At 34.2% G+C, this 17724-nt stretch overlaps 2 protein-coding genes across 2 annotated transcripts; both read right to left on the bottom strand.

The window, feature by feature from the left end:
* Positions 1-645: 645 nt before the first annotated feature.
* On the bottom strand, positions 646-5021 carry LOC112057451 (uncharacterized). The gene is made up of 4 exons (XM_052884975.1): positions 4856-5021; positions 2771-3296; positions 1626-1765; positions 646-760 (listed from the first exon to the last, which is right to left on the bottom strand). Exons 1-4 carry the CDS (start codon positions 4884-4886, stop codon positions 708-710), a joined length of 750 nt encoding a protein of 249 aa, XP_052740935.1. The 5' UTR covers positions 4887-5021; the 3' UTR covers positions 646-707.
* A 4720-nt stretch (positions 5022-9741) lies between these two features.
* Positions 9742-14058, bottom strand: LOC128198640 (uncharacterized). The gene is made up of 4 exons (XM_052884974.1): positions 13899-14058; positions 12711-13239; positions 10995-11134; positions 9742-9860 (listed from the first exon to the last, which is right to left on the bottom strand). The coding sequence occupies exons 1-4, from the start codon at positions 13927-13929 to the stop codon at positions 9808-9810; spliced, it is 753 nt and encodes a 250-aa protein (XP_052740934.1). The 5' UTR covers positions 13930-14058; the 3' UTR covers positions 9742-9807.
* Positions 14059-17724: the final 3666 nt, after the last annotated feature.

The raw sequence follows: 17724 nt of genomic DNA, 5'->3' as shown, positions 1-17724 counted from the left end.
GGAAAAACATCGTGAGGAAACTTGCATACCAGAGAATTATCTTCATTCTCTGCGTGTGTGAAGTCTGCCAATCCGCATTGGGCCAGCGTGGTGGACTATTGGCCTAACCCCTCTCATTCTGAGAGGAGACTCGAGCTCAGCAGTGAGCCGAATATGGGTTGATGACGACTGCAGACACAAGATTAGTCAGCAATAGCACAGTATACAATAGTGTTGGCGACGCAAACGCCATTATTGTTGGTTAATCTGTGCCTTATAATAAAGAGCCTCTTTATTATTAAACGGAACGTATATGGTGACAGCGTACGTCATACTTTGACAATTTATTTGAATTAGAAACCAAGTTTTACTCCAAGCGCTTAACCGTCAGCATATACGTTTCCGATATAAGCCGTTTTAACAAAGTAAATCCGCTTTATTAAGCCTGGCCCTTACAAATAGGCAAGTTGACACTTTTTTAAAAATGGTCCTAAATTGTTCCTTATGGTTCTACTAGTTTGAAAAAAAAATATGATTTAGATGTGATAACAACATCACTACAAACTACTGAAAAAAATATGGGTTTTTTTTCTCGAACCCAAATAAAAAAACTCCACAAATCATGTAAAAATTCGACAACTTGAAAAAAAACTAAAAATCACAGAATAGTAAAAATATAGTTTTATTATTTTTTTATTGCTCACATGAGAAACACATGAAGAATTAGTTTAATTGGTCTGAGTCGCGGCGGGACAACGCGATGATCTTAGCAAAGTGACACCTGAAAAGTAAAGAAAAAGGGTCTAGAAGTTTCAATATTAGGGATGATGACAGTTTTTTAAATTGTATATAAATTAAGAGTATGCTAATTGTAAAACAAATTCGTAAAAGTAACGGGGTATCTGCGATCATTACTTTCGGAGCTACACGGATTTAAAGGGTCAGATTTGTGGCGCTGCCGCGGATCCCTGAAAAACGCCCCATAAAAAATGGCACGAACTAATGATGTCGTAGGTAATGTAATGATCGTTAGATTTGTGTGTGCGTTCAAACAAAATTACTAATATCTTTGTTATCAGTGCGTTTATGTTTATAGTTCAAGTATTAAAAAATGTCACATTTAATGTAAGGAAGCTAAAACTGTATGAATTTTCATCTAATTACGATAAAAGATTTTTAATAGATTTTGAAATTTTATAATCTCATTAATTTTGCAAATATCCAGACAATCTTTGGTTTTTTATGTATAAATTAGGTAACATTGACCTTATTTACCCGAATTTATCATAAAAATCAATACATATATTCAAAAATGATTAAAAAACGTAAGACTGTACCTGAGTTAACTATGCCTAATTAAAAATGTAAATGCTTTTAAGACCCTTTCTTGTCCAACATAAAGCATTTTATGAAGCAAGCAAGGTATGAAGGATTAATTATCTATACTAATTTTATAAAGCTGAAGAGTTTGTTTGATTGAACGCGCTAATCTCAGGAACTACTGGTCCGATTTGAAAAATTCTATCAGTGTTCTATAGGCCATTTATCGAGGAAAGCTTAAGGCTATATTTTATCCCCGTATTCCTACGGGAACGGGAACCACGCGGGTGAAACCGCGCGGCGTCAGCTAGTTATTGAATACTCACCGAGTCCGCAGACTTGAGCACAGCTCAAACGTCCAGGGTTGTCATAGGTAACGCCGTTGGAGCCGCAGACAGGGTTGTACTCGGCCGTGACCGGGCAGCTTGCTATACACGCGCGAACCGTGGGGGACTGAGTTGTGGCACTGAAAACAACAGTTCTGAGTACCTAGTGGGCGCTGTTTCAATTCCTTAGAAATTCGCGTTTACGTTTACGCGATCGTCACAGTATGAAAACATTGAGAACTGCCACTAAGCACTTTGTGAGTATCCTGTAGATACTCGTGAAATAATCATTAGCATGATGAAGCACTGTATCAAGGATGTTTTTTTACTACTCTGTATTTTTTTTTTATTCTTTACAAGTTAACCATTGACTACAATCTCACCTGGTGGTAAGTGATGATGCAATCTAACATGGAGGATGAAAATACACACCCCTTTCGGTTTCTACACGGCATCATATCGGTACGCTATATCGCTTGGCGTACGTGTTTGCCGGGTGGTAATTAGGCCGAAGCCTCCAGCCATAGATTCAGTTAATTATAGTTTTTATGAAGGAGTCACTCGTGTGTGACTCGCGTGATCGAATCAGAAATAAGGAGATCCGCAGAAGAACTAAAGTCCGACATAGCTCAACGTGTCGCGAAGCTGAAGTGGCAATGGACGGGGCACATAATTTGAAGAGCCGATGGACGTACCAGAAAGCGAGTTGCAGGTATTCGCTGGATGCAGGCGGCTCAGTATCGTGTTGTTTGGAAGTCCCTACAAATCCCTATGATATCCATCGGCTGACATGATAATGACGATGATGATGATTATGATTATGATGATGATGATGATGATGATGATGATGATGATGATGATGATGATGATGATGATGATGATGATGATGATGATGATGCTGATGATGATGATGATGGGTAATATTACAATCTTACGTAAAATTGCGTAAACGTCAAATTACGTTATCGTCACATCTGTATTGGATGTAAACCATAAACTAAACAAGCGGTCCTACACTCACTTTTTTCAACGAGTTACCTCTTACCCTCTTTTTCATTTGCTTTACAGAATAACCTTACCACAGTAAAGAAATTTAATTCTTCTATATTGAAAAATAACAAAAAAGAACAGGCAAAAAATCTTACCCATTAGAAGATGGCGTTGTAATTTGTCCTGGTTGTTGTCCCGGTTGTTGTCCCTGTCCTGGTTGTTGTCCCTGGCCTGGTTGCTGTCCCTGTCCTCCTGGAAACTGACCCTGACCTCCTGGGAACTGACCCTGTCCTCCTGGGAATTGATTCTGTCCTCCGGGGAATAGACCTTGTCCTCCTGGGAATAGACCTTGTCCGCCTGGGAATTGATTCTGTCCTCCTGGGAACTGACCCTGGCCTCCAGGGAATTGGCCTTGTCCTCCTGGGAATTGATTCTGTCCTCCTGGGAACTGACCCTGACCACCTGGGAATTGATTTTGTCCTCCAGGGAATTGACCTTGTCCCCATGGGAATTGACCCTGATCTTGTCCTGGGAACCAGAAGTTAGGTCTTCTGTGTCGGTGTGGCCTATTAGGTCTATTCCAGCCGTATCTATCTTCTAAATCTTCTTCTCCTGATATCGAATCCTCACTTTCTGCTTGACGTTTGTTTCTATAGCCAATAGCCTCATAGCTTAAGATGGCTGTAAAATCAGAGAAATAACATGGATGTTTAATATTTTTTATAATCATTGAGTACTGGTATCTTCTTACTATTCTGTAAGAGAACCCTCATTTTCAAACTTTCATAGTCTAAAAGTTCAAGGTTTTATAGCTTGTACAATGTGTCTAAATAATCTGTAAGACTTACTATGAACTCGAGCAAAAGAATAGCAAATTTCGTATTTTTGGAAATTAAAATATATTAATTAATACATATTATACAGGGTGATTCGGTCTTTAGTGCGGATATTTTTTTTCGTGGTTCTGTATCATTAATAGAATATAAATCTACAAACAGTTCGATACATTTAATGTAATTTTTTTTTTAATTTATGTCTCTAAAATAACAAAATAATGTACATATTATTACTAAACAAGATATATTCGGCTTAAAAGTGATCTGGTGACGTCCTTTAGGTATCAAACGAAAATAAAATAAACGCACAATAGGGTGACCCTAAAATTCTGTTCAAAAGTAAATAACTTTAGCTAACGATAATTTTGTTATTTTTGAGTTAAAAAAAAAAAGAAAAAATACGTGATCATTAAATTTTGTTTATGTACAAAATATAAAAATATCCGCACTAAAAAAATTTTCTTCCTGTATATTAATTAATACATATATTTTTTATTCGCATATATTTCATTAAAGGCCTAAGTACTCTGCTTGAGACCATACAAATTCTAAGACACGTTATCATAATAACCTTATGATCTGTCGTAGTTGTGATAAACGGGAAACTGATAGTATTTAAAATATTTAATTAGTTTAATTTCGTTGATGCGGTCATACTCATAAACATTTATCAATGACCTACATTCGTCCGCATGGAATTCAGTTTTTCACGAATCCCATGGGAACCTTCGGAATTTTTCCGGCATGTGAAATAGCCTATATGTTAATCCAGAGTGTTAACTCTATTTCCATTCCAAATTTCAGCCAAATCGTTTCAGTAGCAGCAGCGTTAAAAAGAAACAAACATACACACTTACACGCACACACGATCTTTCGCTTTTATAATATTACTGTGATGATGATTTTCGTGTCTGTCTTTCTGTTAGTCCAGGCGGTACCAAGCCAGTGACGTATTAATTAAAAGCCGTTTTTGAACCACGGTCTTTAAAGCCTAAAAGTTTATGATTTTATCGACTTTAGTTAAAGCATCACTGTGTTGGCACCGCCTTCAAAGTGATCATAAGGTAGCACATACGATGTTATTTTTCGTTTTTTAGTTTATTTGTGTGATTTTGAAGTCGGTTCAATTTTTTTGTTAAAAAGATTTTATTTTTCTGTTTTTAGTGCGTCCTAGCATTTAATTATCATGTTCAGTTATTTTCATTTTAACACAAAATCTCTCAACCGATTTTCATGAAAATTAAATTGGATCCAATCTGGAAGGATCTCTTTCAAACGAAAAAAGAATTTGTAAAATTGGTTAAGAAATGACGACGTTATGCGGTAACAAACAAAAAAAAACATACGCGTCGAATTGAGAACCTCCTCCTTTTTTTGAAGTTGGTTAAAAGAAGGATTACTTACCTAATAGCAAAAACAAGAACCACTTCTGCATGTTTTAATTGTATTCTTCACTTTAATTAAATAAATGAAAATTATTTTTTTTTAATAATAAAAAATGAGAGATTTTTAAGACGCCACCTTAACGTCACAGATACAATACAACACTGCTCAGCTTCCACACAGGATCTTGCTTATAAAGTCGACCGTCATTTAAAAAGCATTGATAAGAGACCTCCCTATCGATAAGTTTAATAACTATGTGTACAACGTAAATTCCCCGCGACATATTTCCACAAAGAGGAGGTAAATGTAGCTGACGCCCGCTTCATTCACGTGAAAAGTTCAACCCCCATATCATCTAATGTTAGCATATTTTATATATGATTGTACCTAGTCCACTAATCATTTTACAAACATGTAACTCAAAACATGAACTATTTGTATTTAAAAACTTCGACCACTTTTTAACCTTTTAGGTAAAATTTTGAAAAATCTTGAATTTCATTATTTTCAATATTTTTCTTACAACATACACAACTTTTAACCCCTATTTCACCTCCTTCTGATTTTATTTTGGCGATAAAAAGTATCCTATAACCTTCTTCGTATTAAGATCTCAACTCGTGCCAAGTTTCATTCGAATTCATTCAGTAAAGTTTCAGCGCGATGCCCGGTCAACAAAAACAGACAGGCACAAAATATACAAAAATATAGGACACAAAATATTTAAAAAAAAATGGCTTCAGTATAGCATGCCCTCCAGCAAAAATTTTCAAAATATTTTCAATGTACAGAATTTAGCCTGTTACAATTTTATTGTACGAGTAAGTATAAATTTAATGGCTAATGAATTTTTAAGATAGGCACTTATACTACTAATATTATATTTAATGTATTTTCTCGTAAATTTTCTGACGCAGTAGCGACCAATCTGGTTATCATTATTTATAGTAAGTATACCAAGAGTCAGAGTTGAACCGTTGACGAATTATCAGAATTCTTTGTAATAACATATTACCTACGGACTTTTTAAATTGGTGGAAAAGATTTATATATAGATTATTATATTAACAATGTTATATATATGTATACATGCATACAAAATATATAAAACACTATTAAAAACTTATAAAAAAAAAATAACCCTCCCGCTGCGGGACATTTGTGTGCCCAAGCAACCGTAGGTCAGGGCTCCAGAGTGAGGAACCTCCTCACAATACGCGCTGTCTCAAGAATCACTGCCTTCTTTATCCGACTCTTGAGCAACAGTTAAGCGAAATCTTCTTGAGTGTTGGTCGAAGCTTTTCGCTATTACCATACCATATACCATTGTCTGACAATGGAACAATAATAGTTAACTCAATATTTCAAATGGAGGTAATCTCGTGAGCAAGGTCCGAGTATTTTGATAATTTTTCCTTTTCGGCTTTAACCAGATTATCGTCATGTGGAACAGTAATATCAACAATTATTGCACGGCGCACCGACCGATCCACTAGCACTATATCAGGTCTATTGGCAACAATATACCTGCCAGTGATAATCATTCGGTCCCAGTAAAGCAATGCACTGCTATTTTCTTATCTTATCTTGGCTACTTGATTTTTTTTTTTATTCTTTACAAGTTAGCCCTTGACTACAATCTCACCTGATGGTAAGTGATGATGCAGTCTAAGATGGAAGCGGGCTAATTTGTTAGGAGGAGGATGAAAATCCTCACCCCTTTCGGTTTCTACACGGCATCGTACCGGAACGCTAAATCGCTTGGCGGTACGTCTTTGCCGGTAGGGTGGTAACTAGCCACGACCGAAGCCTCCCACCAGCCAAAATGATTATGTCTGTGCAAGTATTCACCGTTAGCAAGGTGAGAACACCCGGGCACAACATGCCTGAGGGACTCCCCAGGACGATGACACGCTCGACAGATGACGATCAGAAGATTATTATTAGTAAAGTAACGACTTATAAGTTGTTTGTTAATTACAAGCAATAATTATAAGCCGTTGAATTTTTTTCTACAAAAATATATTTATGTTATGTCACCGTGTTTTTTCTTTACTGCGTTGAAATTTGATTAAAAATATAATTTCTAGTTTTTTATAGTAATGGGAGTGTAAAAATATTCGGTTGGCATCGTTTGGTGAACGGTAGTGAAAAGAATTAAAATTATTAACACAAAATGAAAAATTGTATGACTTACAAATTACTAAACGATGGTTAATTTTAACGTTATTAAATATGTCGGAGATTAGATAATAATAGTGCCATCTTATGGCGGCAGTAGGAAACGTACTGCACTTGGGTGAGGTTTATGCTATAAAGGCCTGTGCATGTGTAACATGGCCAGTTGAGATGTCAGTGGACGTATTTCAAAGAAGAAGAGAAAGAATATGGAATGAAAAAGTAGAACTGTTATAAAAATTGGGCGAAAGGCCTCATAGCATAAAACTTACCGCGTTTCCATCTAATTTATTATTATTAATTAATTGTTATTGTTTATTAAATTTGTGATTGCATTAAAGTGATTATTTTGCTATTTATTGGCAATATTATTTCCAAGATTCCACCATGGCTGACCCATACCTATTCAGTGTTTCGATAAATATATATACCTGTTTCCGGAGTAAGGAAATATAAATAAACAAAATACAGAATAAGGAATCAGTACGATTTTCAATATGCCCTAAAACATTATATAATAAATGCTCTTCAAGAAATCAAGAATAAGATATCGAGATCGTCTTCCTAGATTAGAATGTTGCCTCCTTTACTGTACAAATTGCAAGTAGTTCAAAAAGAAAAATTAATTGCTGCTAATTGATTAAATCGTTAAATATCTCAGAAACTGTCGTTCTGGTAAAAAGTATTGAAAACTGTTTTATAGATAATTTGCTAAAAAAACATGCTCATTAATTTTGATTTTGCTCATTTTTTAAAAAGAAACTTTATAAAATGAGCAAAATCATATAAAAAGAAAATTTTGTGTGTCCCAAAATCAACGATGACCTGTTTGTAACTACCAAGAAAACAATTTTCTTATTTGTAACGTAAACCTGAATAGTACTGTACACCACAATCCTTATAAAATCCCTAATGCATGTACAATAACTTTTTTTTTACCTTTGACTTCCCGTTTCTATTCTTAATTTATTTACTATTCTACAAAATACATATTGCGATTTTCACATAAATTAAATTAAAATAAATTAAGACTAAGAATATAAAGAATACCTTTTAAATTTCAATAAATGTCATATTCTTTCGTTCTTTCTGCTTTCAATACTCACGAAAATCGATCAAAATAATTTTATTTATAAATCAAATTTAAAAGATTTTTTCTTTTAGTAAATTTTCAAAGTCCCTGGTGTACACAACATCTATCAAACAAATATTATACTAAGGCTATCAAATAAATATTAAAAACTATACTGCTAATTAAAACCTAGTCCAACATTATGCTAGTCTAATTAAAAACCGGCGAGTAAAAAAAAGAAGAAATAAGAAGATTCATAATGTCTATTTTTTGCAGCACATTAAGATTGATGTTCTCATATAACACTTAACAATATACAATATAATATTATAATACTAGTCCAAGCTCATGTAAAGCAGTAATTCTAGTTTTTAATAAGTTCAAAAACAAGTTCTAGTGTCCAGGCAAGTGCAAGAATACAAAGCTTGTTTAAAACTCGTTTTCTTGCAAAAAATTATGTTCACGTACAATAATATTCATAAGCCTTATTTATGAAAAGGATTGCTATGTCTAACTAATTGTTTTATTTAGTTTGTAGGAAAAAATATCGAAACCCCTTCTTTTGACGGTCTTAATGGGGATGATGACTAGGTTTGTATATATGGATTTGTATTAGACAGTCGGATAAATAATTTCAATATTAACTATTTTATACGTAAAAAGCAAAGATTGTCTGGATGTTTGCAATAAGATTATAAAATTTCAAAATATATTACAAATCCTTTATCGTAATTAGATTAAAATTCATACAGTTTTAGCTTCCTTACATTAAATAAAGATATTTGTAATTTTGTTTGGACGCCCATAAATTTTATTTAAACGCCTATACAAATCTAACAATCATTATGATCAACGATGTCATTAATTCGTGCCATTTTGTATGAGGCGTTTTTCAAGGAACCGTGGCAGTGTCGCAAATATGACCATTTAAATCCCTGTACCTTCGAAATTAATGATCGCAGATACCCTGTTCTTTTACAAAATTGCTTAACTATAAGAATACTCCGAATTTATGTACATTCACACTTTACAATAATGCAAAAAATAGTTTATGGCTATTTTATATATTGAATACTAGCAGATGTCCCGCGGTTTTACCCGCATAGTTCCCGTTCTCGTGTGAATACAGAGATAAAACATAGCATATAATAGTCGCAAATAACGTGGATTTCTGTTGGTAAAAGAATTTTCCAACTTGGTTAAGTAGATCCAGTGATTATCTATAATCTCACAAACTCAAAATACATAATGTCGGGGTAACTTTGAATTTGAACATGATTTTATTTATATCTATACGAAGTCTTGAAATTTATTATTTTCAGTTAGGTATCTAAGAGATCCATTATTTTTTCTGCAGTGATCAAAATCTCATGAAGTATCCATAAATAATTTCAGTTTTATAGTCGCTATCAGGGTCGCACTATATTATTTAAAATTTATTGTTTTTTGTTTGGACTATTCAGTTGTAATTTACTGGATATTAAATGGAATTCAACAATCGATACTTTACGAGATATCGAGTAGGTACACAGCACCACAAACAAGTGCCTACGGAAAAAATATTCTCTAACCAAAATCATATCAATCTCCGCAAATCATATAAAAAAAATAACAATTAGCGTTGTCAATTTAACAAAAAATGAAAATCACAGCATACTAAAAATATTGTTTTATTTTTTTATCAGTCACATGAGAAACACTTAAATAATAATTAATTAGTCTAATTGGCCTGAGTTGTGCCGGGGCAACGCGATGATCTTAGGAAATTGACACCTGAAAAGCAAAGAAAAAGGAATTAGCGGTTTCAATGTTTAATTAGTAATTACAATACTAAATTACTTCTAATTATTACAATCAGAAACAACGATACCTACAACATCTTTATCTCAATTTTTCATGAACATTTCCAAACGAATTTAATATTTTATCATAAAATCCGCAATTGTCATAATTAGTGGTTTAAGGCTGAAAAGAAAGATCGAAAAATGCTGTAAATTATCGATAAATAATTAATCGATTTACGCTATATTATATACGCATGCGTCATAATATGTCCTGTAACCAATAACAATAAAGGTATACCCTATTTGAATTTGACGTAAATTCTAAGCGAGTTTAGTAGGTATGCAATATGTACGTTACCAAGCCGTTAAAGAATAATTTATCATTTATGGCAATTATAATTATTTATCTATTTATGAATACGTTTAACTATGTATTACTTTGCACATGAGGAAAATCGTATATATACTTAACAAATGACTGCGCAAGCATACATTAAAAGGCAATCAACAGACGGCCATATCTAACAAATCGAAATACAGAATATTAATACACATACCTTCTTATGAGAAGTAAATAAATATCGATTAACATTTCAAAAGACACGTCACGTGTTTTGAAACAATAGTAATATAAGATTTCCCTTGATTTACGAAATTATTATGGTGTAAATAATAAACAATTAAATTTGTATGCTTATAAACATTGTATAAAACCTAAAATAGTAATAAAGATTATAATGTTATTGAAACAATTTTTTAATGCTTTCGTAATTCTTATAAAAGCGTATTTTATTTTATGAATCTGCCTGAACATCGAATAAAAATGCATCGTCGCAAAAGTTAACGATGGTCTAATCATTAGATTTCATCAAAATTTGAATTTATTCCTGGACCTGGAGTCACTTTTTGGTAGTTGCATGATCCTTAGATAATAGATATTGATTTTTAACCCCAGAAGAAAGGTTGGTTAAAGACTTGCCTAATGGTCTTGGAAAATTAAACTTATGTTGACAAATATAACGAAAGACTGTACGCAAGTAAATTACCAGTAAACTAACCTATTTATCTTCTAACACTCTAAGGAAGGAAGGATTCATGATTAGGTAAAACTTTTAATACTCACCAACTCCGCAGGATTGAGCACAACTCAAACGTCCAGGGTTGTCATAGGTAACGCCGTTGGAGCCACAAACAGGGTTGTATTCAGCCGTGACCGGGCAGCTTGCTATACACGCGCGGACGGCAGGGGACTGAGTGGTGGCACTGAAAACAAGACGACTGTTGTAGATAGAGAAAATCATTGATGATATACAGATAGACGTCTAATTGATGATAATCATGTTCATCATGGCTTTAGTCAGAAAAATATCACGTACCAACTCGTAGCTTTAAAAACTTTGATAGGTATTGTCTATACTTGGCTTCTCTTTCTACAAACGCTAACGCTTTGAAAACTAACAGAATTTATGGGAATGCCAGATCCAATCGACAACTAGATCTCGTGACCTATCGATAGGTATTGTCATTCCCATACATTGTCGGAGCGTTAGCGTTTGTATAGAAAGAGAATCGACGTGCCATAAGGCTACAGGCTCTGGTGTTTCCTTACTATACTGTAACTGTAGCATCATCAACCCCCGACGCAAAAGAGGGATGTTATAAGTTGGACCTGTCTGTCTGTCTGTGGCACCATAGCTCCCAAATGGATGAAGCGATTTGAATTTAGTTTTTTTTTTCATTAAAGGTGATTGACTTATCTGCGAGTGTCACCATATCCATCACACATGTCATGAAGACATGTGTGATGGATATCGGTTGAGCCGTTTACAAGTTGTCGAATGTCTGCAAATATACTCGAGTATATATCTCAAATGAAAACGCACTGAAAGAGAATATTGACGACTTTAATCGAGAGTGTTCTTAGCTTCGTTTGATGAGAAAATTGGTGATGGGAAAATTTGGACATGGAAATCCGATTGTTCATATTGATAATATGATCATAGAAAGAATTTCAGGCATAAAAGTCTTTACTCTATTCGGGGGTGTTTCAAAATTTTAAATTTTATGTTATTATTTTTATACATACATAGTTCTCAAAGTTCAACTTTTTGTAGCTTGTATAGATAAACAAAATCTGTAAGATTTACTACAGTCGTACGTTAGGATATTTAGAATTTTGTATTCTTGAAAATAAAAATACACTTTAGCGAGATTAATTAGTATTCAAGACCGAATGGAAGTCTAATTCATCATAATTATGATGAAACACCATCAATCACTATTACTAAGTTGATGTTCATCAAAATCATTGTAACTGCTCGCTTTTTCTCATCGAATTATTTCCTACTATCCTATTTTGATCCTTTATTTGCCTTTGCAGAATAACCAAATACTTTTCCATCAACATTCATTGGTATAACTTAATAAATAAATCTGGAGGCTACGTCCACAAACGGTGATTTGAAAAGGCGTGCATTAATTATGTTAACCAGTAAGTACAAGATCTTTATTTAGCAATAGGATTTATTTAGCAATATAATAAAATAGATATAAAATTGAATGAAATTATTAGTTATTCGTACCTAAATGACATCAATGTTATTTCTAAATATTTATTGTTATAGAAATATCATATAAAAATAAAGTCTTTAAGTGTGATAACATTACAGAAAAATACTGCTTTGAAAGAAACTAGTTTCCTTAGTGGTTCTTGTACAAGGTCAAACCGCTTAGTCAGCATTAAATTCCAAGTTCATAATTTTATCAAAACCAGTTTGGTGTTCTTAACAATATACAAAATTTCAAAATAACAATTTAAAAAGTAAGCAAAACGTCTTACGCATTAGGAGATGGCGTTGGATTTTGTCCTGGTTGTTGTCCCGGTTGTTGTCCCTGTCCTGGTTGTTGTCCCTGTCCTGGTTGTTGTCCCTGTCCTGGTCGTTGTCCCTGTCCTGGTTGTTGTCCCTGTCCTGGTTGTTGTCCCTGTCCTCCTGGGAACGGATTCTGACCTCCTGGGAACTGACCCTGTACTCCTGGGAACTGACCCTGTACTCCTGGGAACTGTCCCTGTACTCCTGGGAACTGACCCTGTACTCCTGGGAACTGACCCTGTACTCCAGGGAATTGGCCTCCAGGGAATTGATTTTGTCCTGGGAATTGACCTTGTCCTCCTGGGAATTGACCTTGTCCGCCTGGGAACTGGCCTTGACCCTGTCCTGGGAACCAGAAGTCAGGTCTGTTTGGTCGGTTTGGCCTGTTTGGTCTATTCCAGCCATATCTGTCTTCTAAATCTTCTTCTCCTGAATTCGAGTTCTCACTCTCTGCTTGACGTTTGTTTCTATAACCAAGAGCCTCATAGCTTAAGATAGCTGTAAAGACAGAAAAACATCATAATACTTTAAAATCTTTTGGAGATATTATCATCTACAGGTGTTTCCTTACTAATTTGTTAAAATATCCTAATTTTTATACTTCTAAAATTCAAACATTTTATAGCTTGTATGATGGGATGGGATGGATGGGATAGGATGTATCTAAGTATTACTTAATTATTTATTAATTTAACTATTTCATTATCCAACTTTATAATTTTGGTGACGTGATCGTGTCGATAATTTATCGTGTATTTGAAAAATTGACAAATCCTAATTATTGTAGTCATTGTTGTCGTATTATAAAGGCTAAAAGTCCGTCCATACTTATAATAAAAACAAAAGTCTATAATATCCTATCATCATCATACATTATGGAATAAGAATTTATTTTTATAAATCTACCTACGTTTATTCGTGTTAATCTAAAAGTTTAAACCATTGTTACCGAACCGTCTTTGATTGTCTTGTATATTTGCATTTAAAATACTATTTTATAGCACATTTTCATTTACAATAATAATAATTTATTAATCGCATCTAGGGATATAGCTTTTAAATTAGTCAATAAGTTTTACACTATTCACACGTGATTGGTTTGTAATTGTAAAAATATGTTTTTATTTACATATTACAAAAAAACAAGGGTTACATACCTAGTACCAAAAACAGGCACCACTTCTGCATGTTTTAATTTTGTTTTTCACTTTAAATAAAATAATTTAAATATTTTTTTAAGACGCGGCTGACCTCCACGTCTCAGATCCGACACTGCTCAGCTTCCACTCAGGATCGTGTTTATAAACTGAGTCGACCGTCAACAAACCGTCTTCACACAATATTCTGGTTAACATTAGTGTGGTGAGACGTTTTTATCGATATTATAATTTAAGGGGAAAAACATTATTTAATGTATTTGATTAAGAGTTTAAAACTCGTTTAAGAAGACCCGATGTTGCTATTCCAGTTTTTTTTTTCACACAAGTTTACCTCAATCTGAACTTGTTTTTTTACGATACGTCACTAATGTTGAATTGAGTAGATAGGTAATCTTAATCTTAATTAAATGATATATTATTTAGATAAACCTAATCTTAACAAAAATCCAATAAATATTTTTATTGGATTTTTATTTTCAATAAAAAATTTCAATCCAAAGTTAGCGCACTACCGTCTTAGATTATTATTATTTTTAAATTGTCACATTATGGGTATCTTAGTGAGAAGTGTATTTATACAATTATTTAGAAGGACATTTAAAAAGTATCGATAAAATACCTCCCTATCGACAGGTTTAATAACATATGCAACGTAAATTCCCCGCGACATTTTTCCTCAAAGGGGAGGGAAATGCCAGGTATCTAATGACTCTTATTTAATTATTTTCACGGCCAATTAAATTTCAAGACAGATACAGACTAGTTTTACCAGTTTAGAGACTTCTACACATGAGCGCCAAACTTCAGTTCAAAGAATGCACCCAGAGATGATTAAATTAATATCTATTACCTATTTATTTTCTCATAAACAAGACTTGCATTTGCTGCCCGATTTTTGTTTTTAGAGTTACACTTTATTTGTTCATAAATCATGAAAAAAATATGAAATATAATGGGATTCAATAATTTTTAAAATTCAAACTCTAAAGTGGTGAAATAGGGCTAGAAAGTTTACATTCATTACCACGCGGACGAAATCACGGGTGTTCGCTAGTATATATATATGTCGGCGAGTGAGTTATTTGATCGGTTAGCAAAATCTACGTTAATTATTGTGAAAATATTAGAATCAGGTTTTCATGTAATAATTGGGTTTTAATTATTTTCTGTTTAAATAAATAAGACTCTGAAAGATTGATCACGTGACTCTTGTCCAATAGCATTGCTTTGCATTGACCGGTACGCTTAACAGAGTGGGGCACCTTGCCTCCACTGTAGCCAGCGAGTGGAGCCGTTGAGTTGTAATCGCGGTCTTTGAAATGGATAGTCGTATTCCATTTGTTAAGCATAGTGAAATAGTGATAAAGATGTAGAAGTTAAGTAGTGAGTCAGTGAATATAATGAGTGAGTGAGTTATCGTCCGGTGCGGTTAGATGAGAGATGAAGAGCATTGACATGTCATAAAGGGGTCCCTCAATCCAACTGACATCAGTTGCAAGTCTGAGATCCGCTCGTGCTTGACTACCTGTCCTATGATAGATTTACATGTGATAGTATTAGCGCTGTACTCGATCAATATAGAGGGTAGAACTGTAGTAGTAAGTTAAGTGATCGATTCGGTGATGATTGATAGTGTTACTTAGTGTATCTGCCATCCTTGCCACGTAAAGCTTAGAACCTGCTCTGAGACTAAGCTTCGCCGTTATCAGAAGTAGTATTTAGTATGCTCCGCCAAATATATATAACAGTATAATCTATGTGACGGCCTCCGTGGCGCAGTGGTATGCGCGGTGGATTTACAAAACGGAGGTCCTGGGTTCGATCCCCGGCTGGGCAGATTGAGATTTTCTTAATTTATCCAGGTCTGGCTGGTGGGAGGCTTCGGCCGTGGCTAGTTACCACCCTACCGGCAAAGACGTACCGCCAAGCGATTTAGCATTCCGGTACGATGCCGTGTAGAAACCAAAAGGGGTGTGGATTTTCATCCTCCTCCTAACAAGTTAGCCCGCTTCCATTTTAGACTGCATCATCACAAAAAAAAAAATGTAAGACAAAATATTAAATTGTACAAACTAAAAGGAGATTTAAACCCACGTCTTACTAGACACGGGCATAAGTTAGTTATGTTTGCATATCGTCTCCAAAGAGTAAAAAAAGTTTTGTAGGTTTAGGTGTACTTTTCTATAACAAAATCCCCAAGACTGTGATGGACCTGCCAATACATAACTCTAAGCAATGTGTTAAAAAGGAGATTTAAACCCACGTCTTACTAGACACGGGTGTTAGTTATGTTTGCATATCGTCTCCAAAGAGTAAAAAAAGTTTTGTAGGTTTAGGTGTACTCTTCTATAACAAAATCCCCAAGACTGTGATGGACCTGCTAATATATAACTTTAAGCAATGTGTTAAAAAACATTTAGTTAGTCGAGGTTACTACACCATTGATGAGTTCCTTAAAGATAAAGGCGCTTGGAGGCCATTGGATCAGCTTCCACCTTCACCCAGGAAGTAAAACTATAAGAAATTGTAATGTTGTTATCAATAATTGTTAATGATAAAGTAAATATTTAAAAAAAAAAAAGAGCAACTGTTGAGTGTTTTGCAGGTTCTTCCCACCAGAACCTGCTTTCCGAACCGGTGGCAGAATCTTTACAAATAGTCAACTGACGTTTCAAGTGCTTGTAAACTGAGCCTACTTGAAATAAATGAATTTTGAAATTTTACTTTTTTTTAAATATAGTACGGTTGGCAACCCTAGGGTGCACAGCCGTCTAGAGGGGCACCACAGACGACCAGGAACAAAATGAGCTCACTACAGCTAAAGAAATTTCAAATCCATTTCGATTTCGCGTTTAGATTTTTTTTACATACGATTCACCGTACTTCGGTACATAATAATATAATTTTTGAATAATTAATTATCTGTAGTTCATTTAAGGATAGGGGGACCACAGGGTATCAGTTACTTTAATCCGACACTGAACATGATCTGACAATTTTTCAGCTTTTATTTATTTATTTGTAATGCCAACAATGACAGCAGAAAACATTATATATAAGTCAGTTACAAAATTCTTGGACTACTGCTGCCATCTTTTACAGGCATCCACAGCACTGCAGAGTCCGGTTAAAAACTTAAAGTTAAAGATTAACCTACACCTAAATCTAATCTAATCTAAGTTCTGACCTTCATAGGCTTCAAGTGAGAACAAGTTTGTAGTTCCACTTCAAAAAGTAAACTACAAACTGTGATCTACGTCATCACGATCGATCGCGGTCAATGAATCGTCTACAAATAGACACGTGAAACTTGTCGACATCTACGGACTTAACCGTATTTGCATTAATAATATGTCTCACCAATTTTAAAGTGAACTGCTAATACCGGAAAACCCTAATTACTAACAATGTCACATAAATGGTGTATTCATGTTTCCTGTTTCTTCAAAGTTGAATGAAACAAATAATTAAGCTATGCAATAAAATAGACTTAACGTGTTAGTACAATAGGTAAATATAATTAAAAAACCAGCTACGTGCGTGTCAGGCCACGTGCCGTGTAGGGTTCCGTAGGTTAAGTTAGCACAAAATCCCCTTCTTGGACAAAAATACCGATAGCGATACCCCACACTATAGGATAGAATAGACGATAAAAATTTATCCTCACTTTGCTTGTAGAGAACGTATCCCATTTTATTTTTAATTTTCTTTTATATGACTTTGTAGACGTATTATACGTACACAGCTATATGTACTTTGCACAGATTTTTAAAAAAGATTAAAAACAAAAAAGACTGCACAGAAATCGATATTTTCTTATTAA

The sequence above is a fragment of the Bicyclus anynana genome, chromosome 13 (genome assembly GCF_947172395.1).
Source record: "Bicyclus anynana chromosome 13, ilBicAnyn1.1, whole genome shotgun sequence".
In the NCBI taxonomy this organism is placed as follows: Eukaryota; Metazoa; Arthropoda; class Insecta; order Lepidoptera; family Nymphalidae; genus Bicyclus; species Bicyclus anynana.
This window is presented reverse-complemented; position numbering and strand designations above follow the sequence as displayed.

What these genes read in the sequence shown, in the direction of transcription:
- LOC112057451 (XM_052884975.1), bottom strand. Translation starts at nt 4,886, where the DNA reads ATGCAGAAGTGGTTCTTGTTTTTGCTATTAG. An exon ending in ACAACGCCATCTTCTAATGG is followed by an intron (nt 1,766 to 2,770) that starts GTAAGATTTTTT and finishes TGTTGTTTTCAG; the next exon opens with TGCCACAACTCAGTCCCCCA. An exon ending in TGCTCAAGTCTGCGGACTCG is followed by an intron (nt 761 to 1,625) that starts GTGAGTATTCAA and finishes TTTACTTTTCAG; the next exon opens with GTGTCACTTTGCTAAGATCA.
- LOC128198640 (XM_052884974.1), bottom strand. Translation starts at nt 13,929, where the DNA reads ATGCAGAAGTGGTGCCTGTTTTTGGTACTAG. An exon ending in GTGCCTGTTTTTGGTACTAG is followed by an intron (nt 13,240 to 13,898) that starts GTATGTAACCCT and finishes CTGTCTTTACAG; the next exon opens with CTATCTTAAGCTATGAGGCT. An exon ending in CCAACGCCATCTCCTAATGC is followed by an intron (nt 11,135 to 12,710) that starts GTAAGACGTTTT and finishes TCTTGTTTTCAG; the next exon opens with TGCCACCACTCAGTCCCCTG.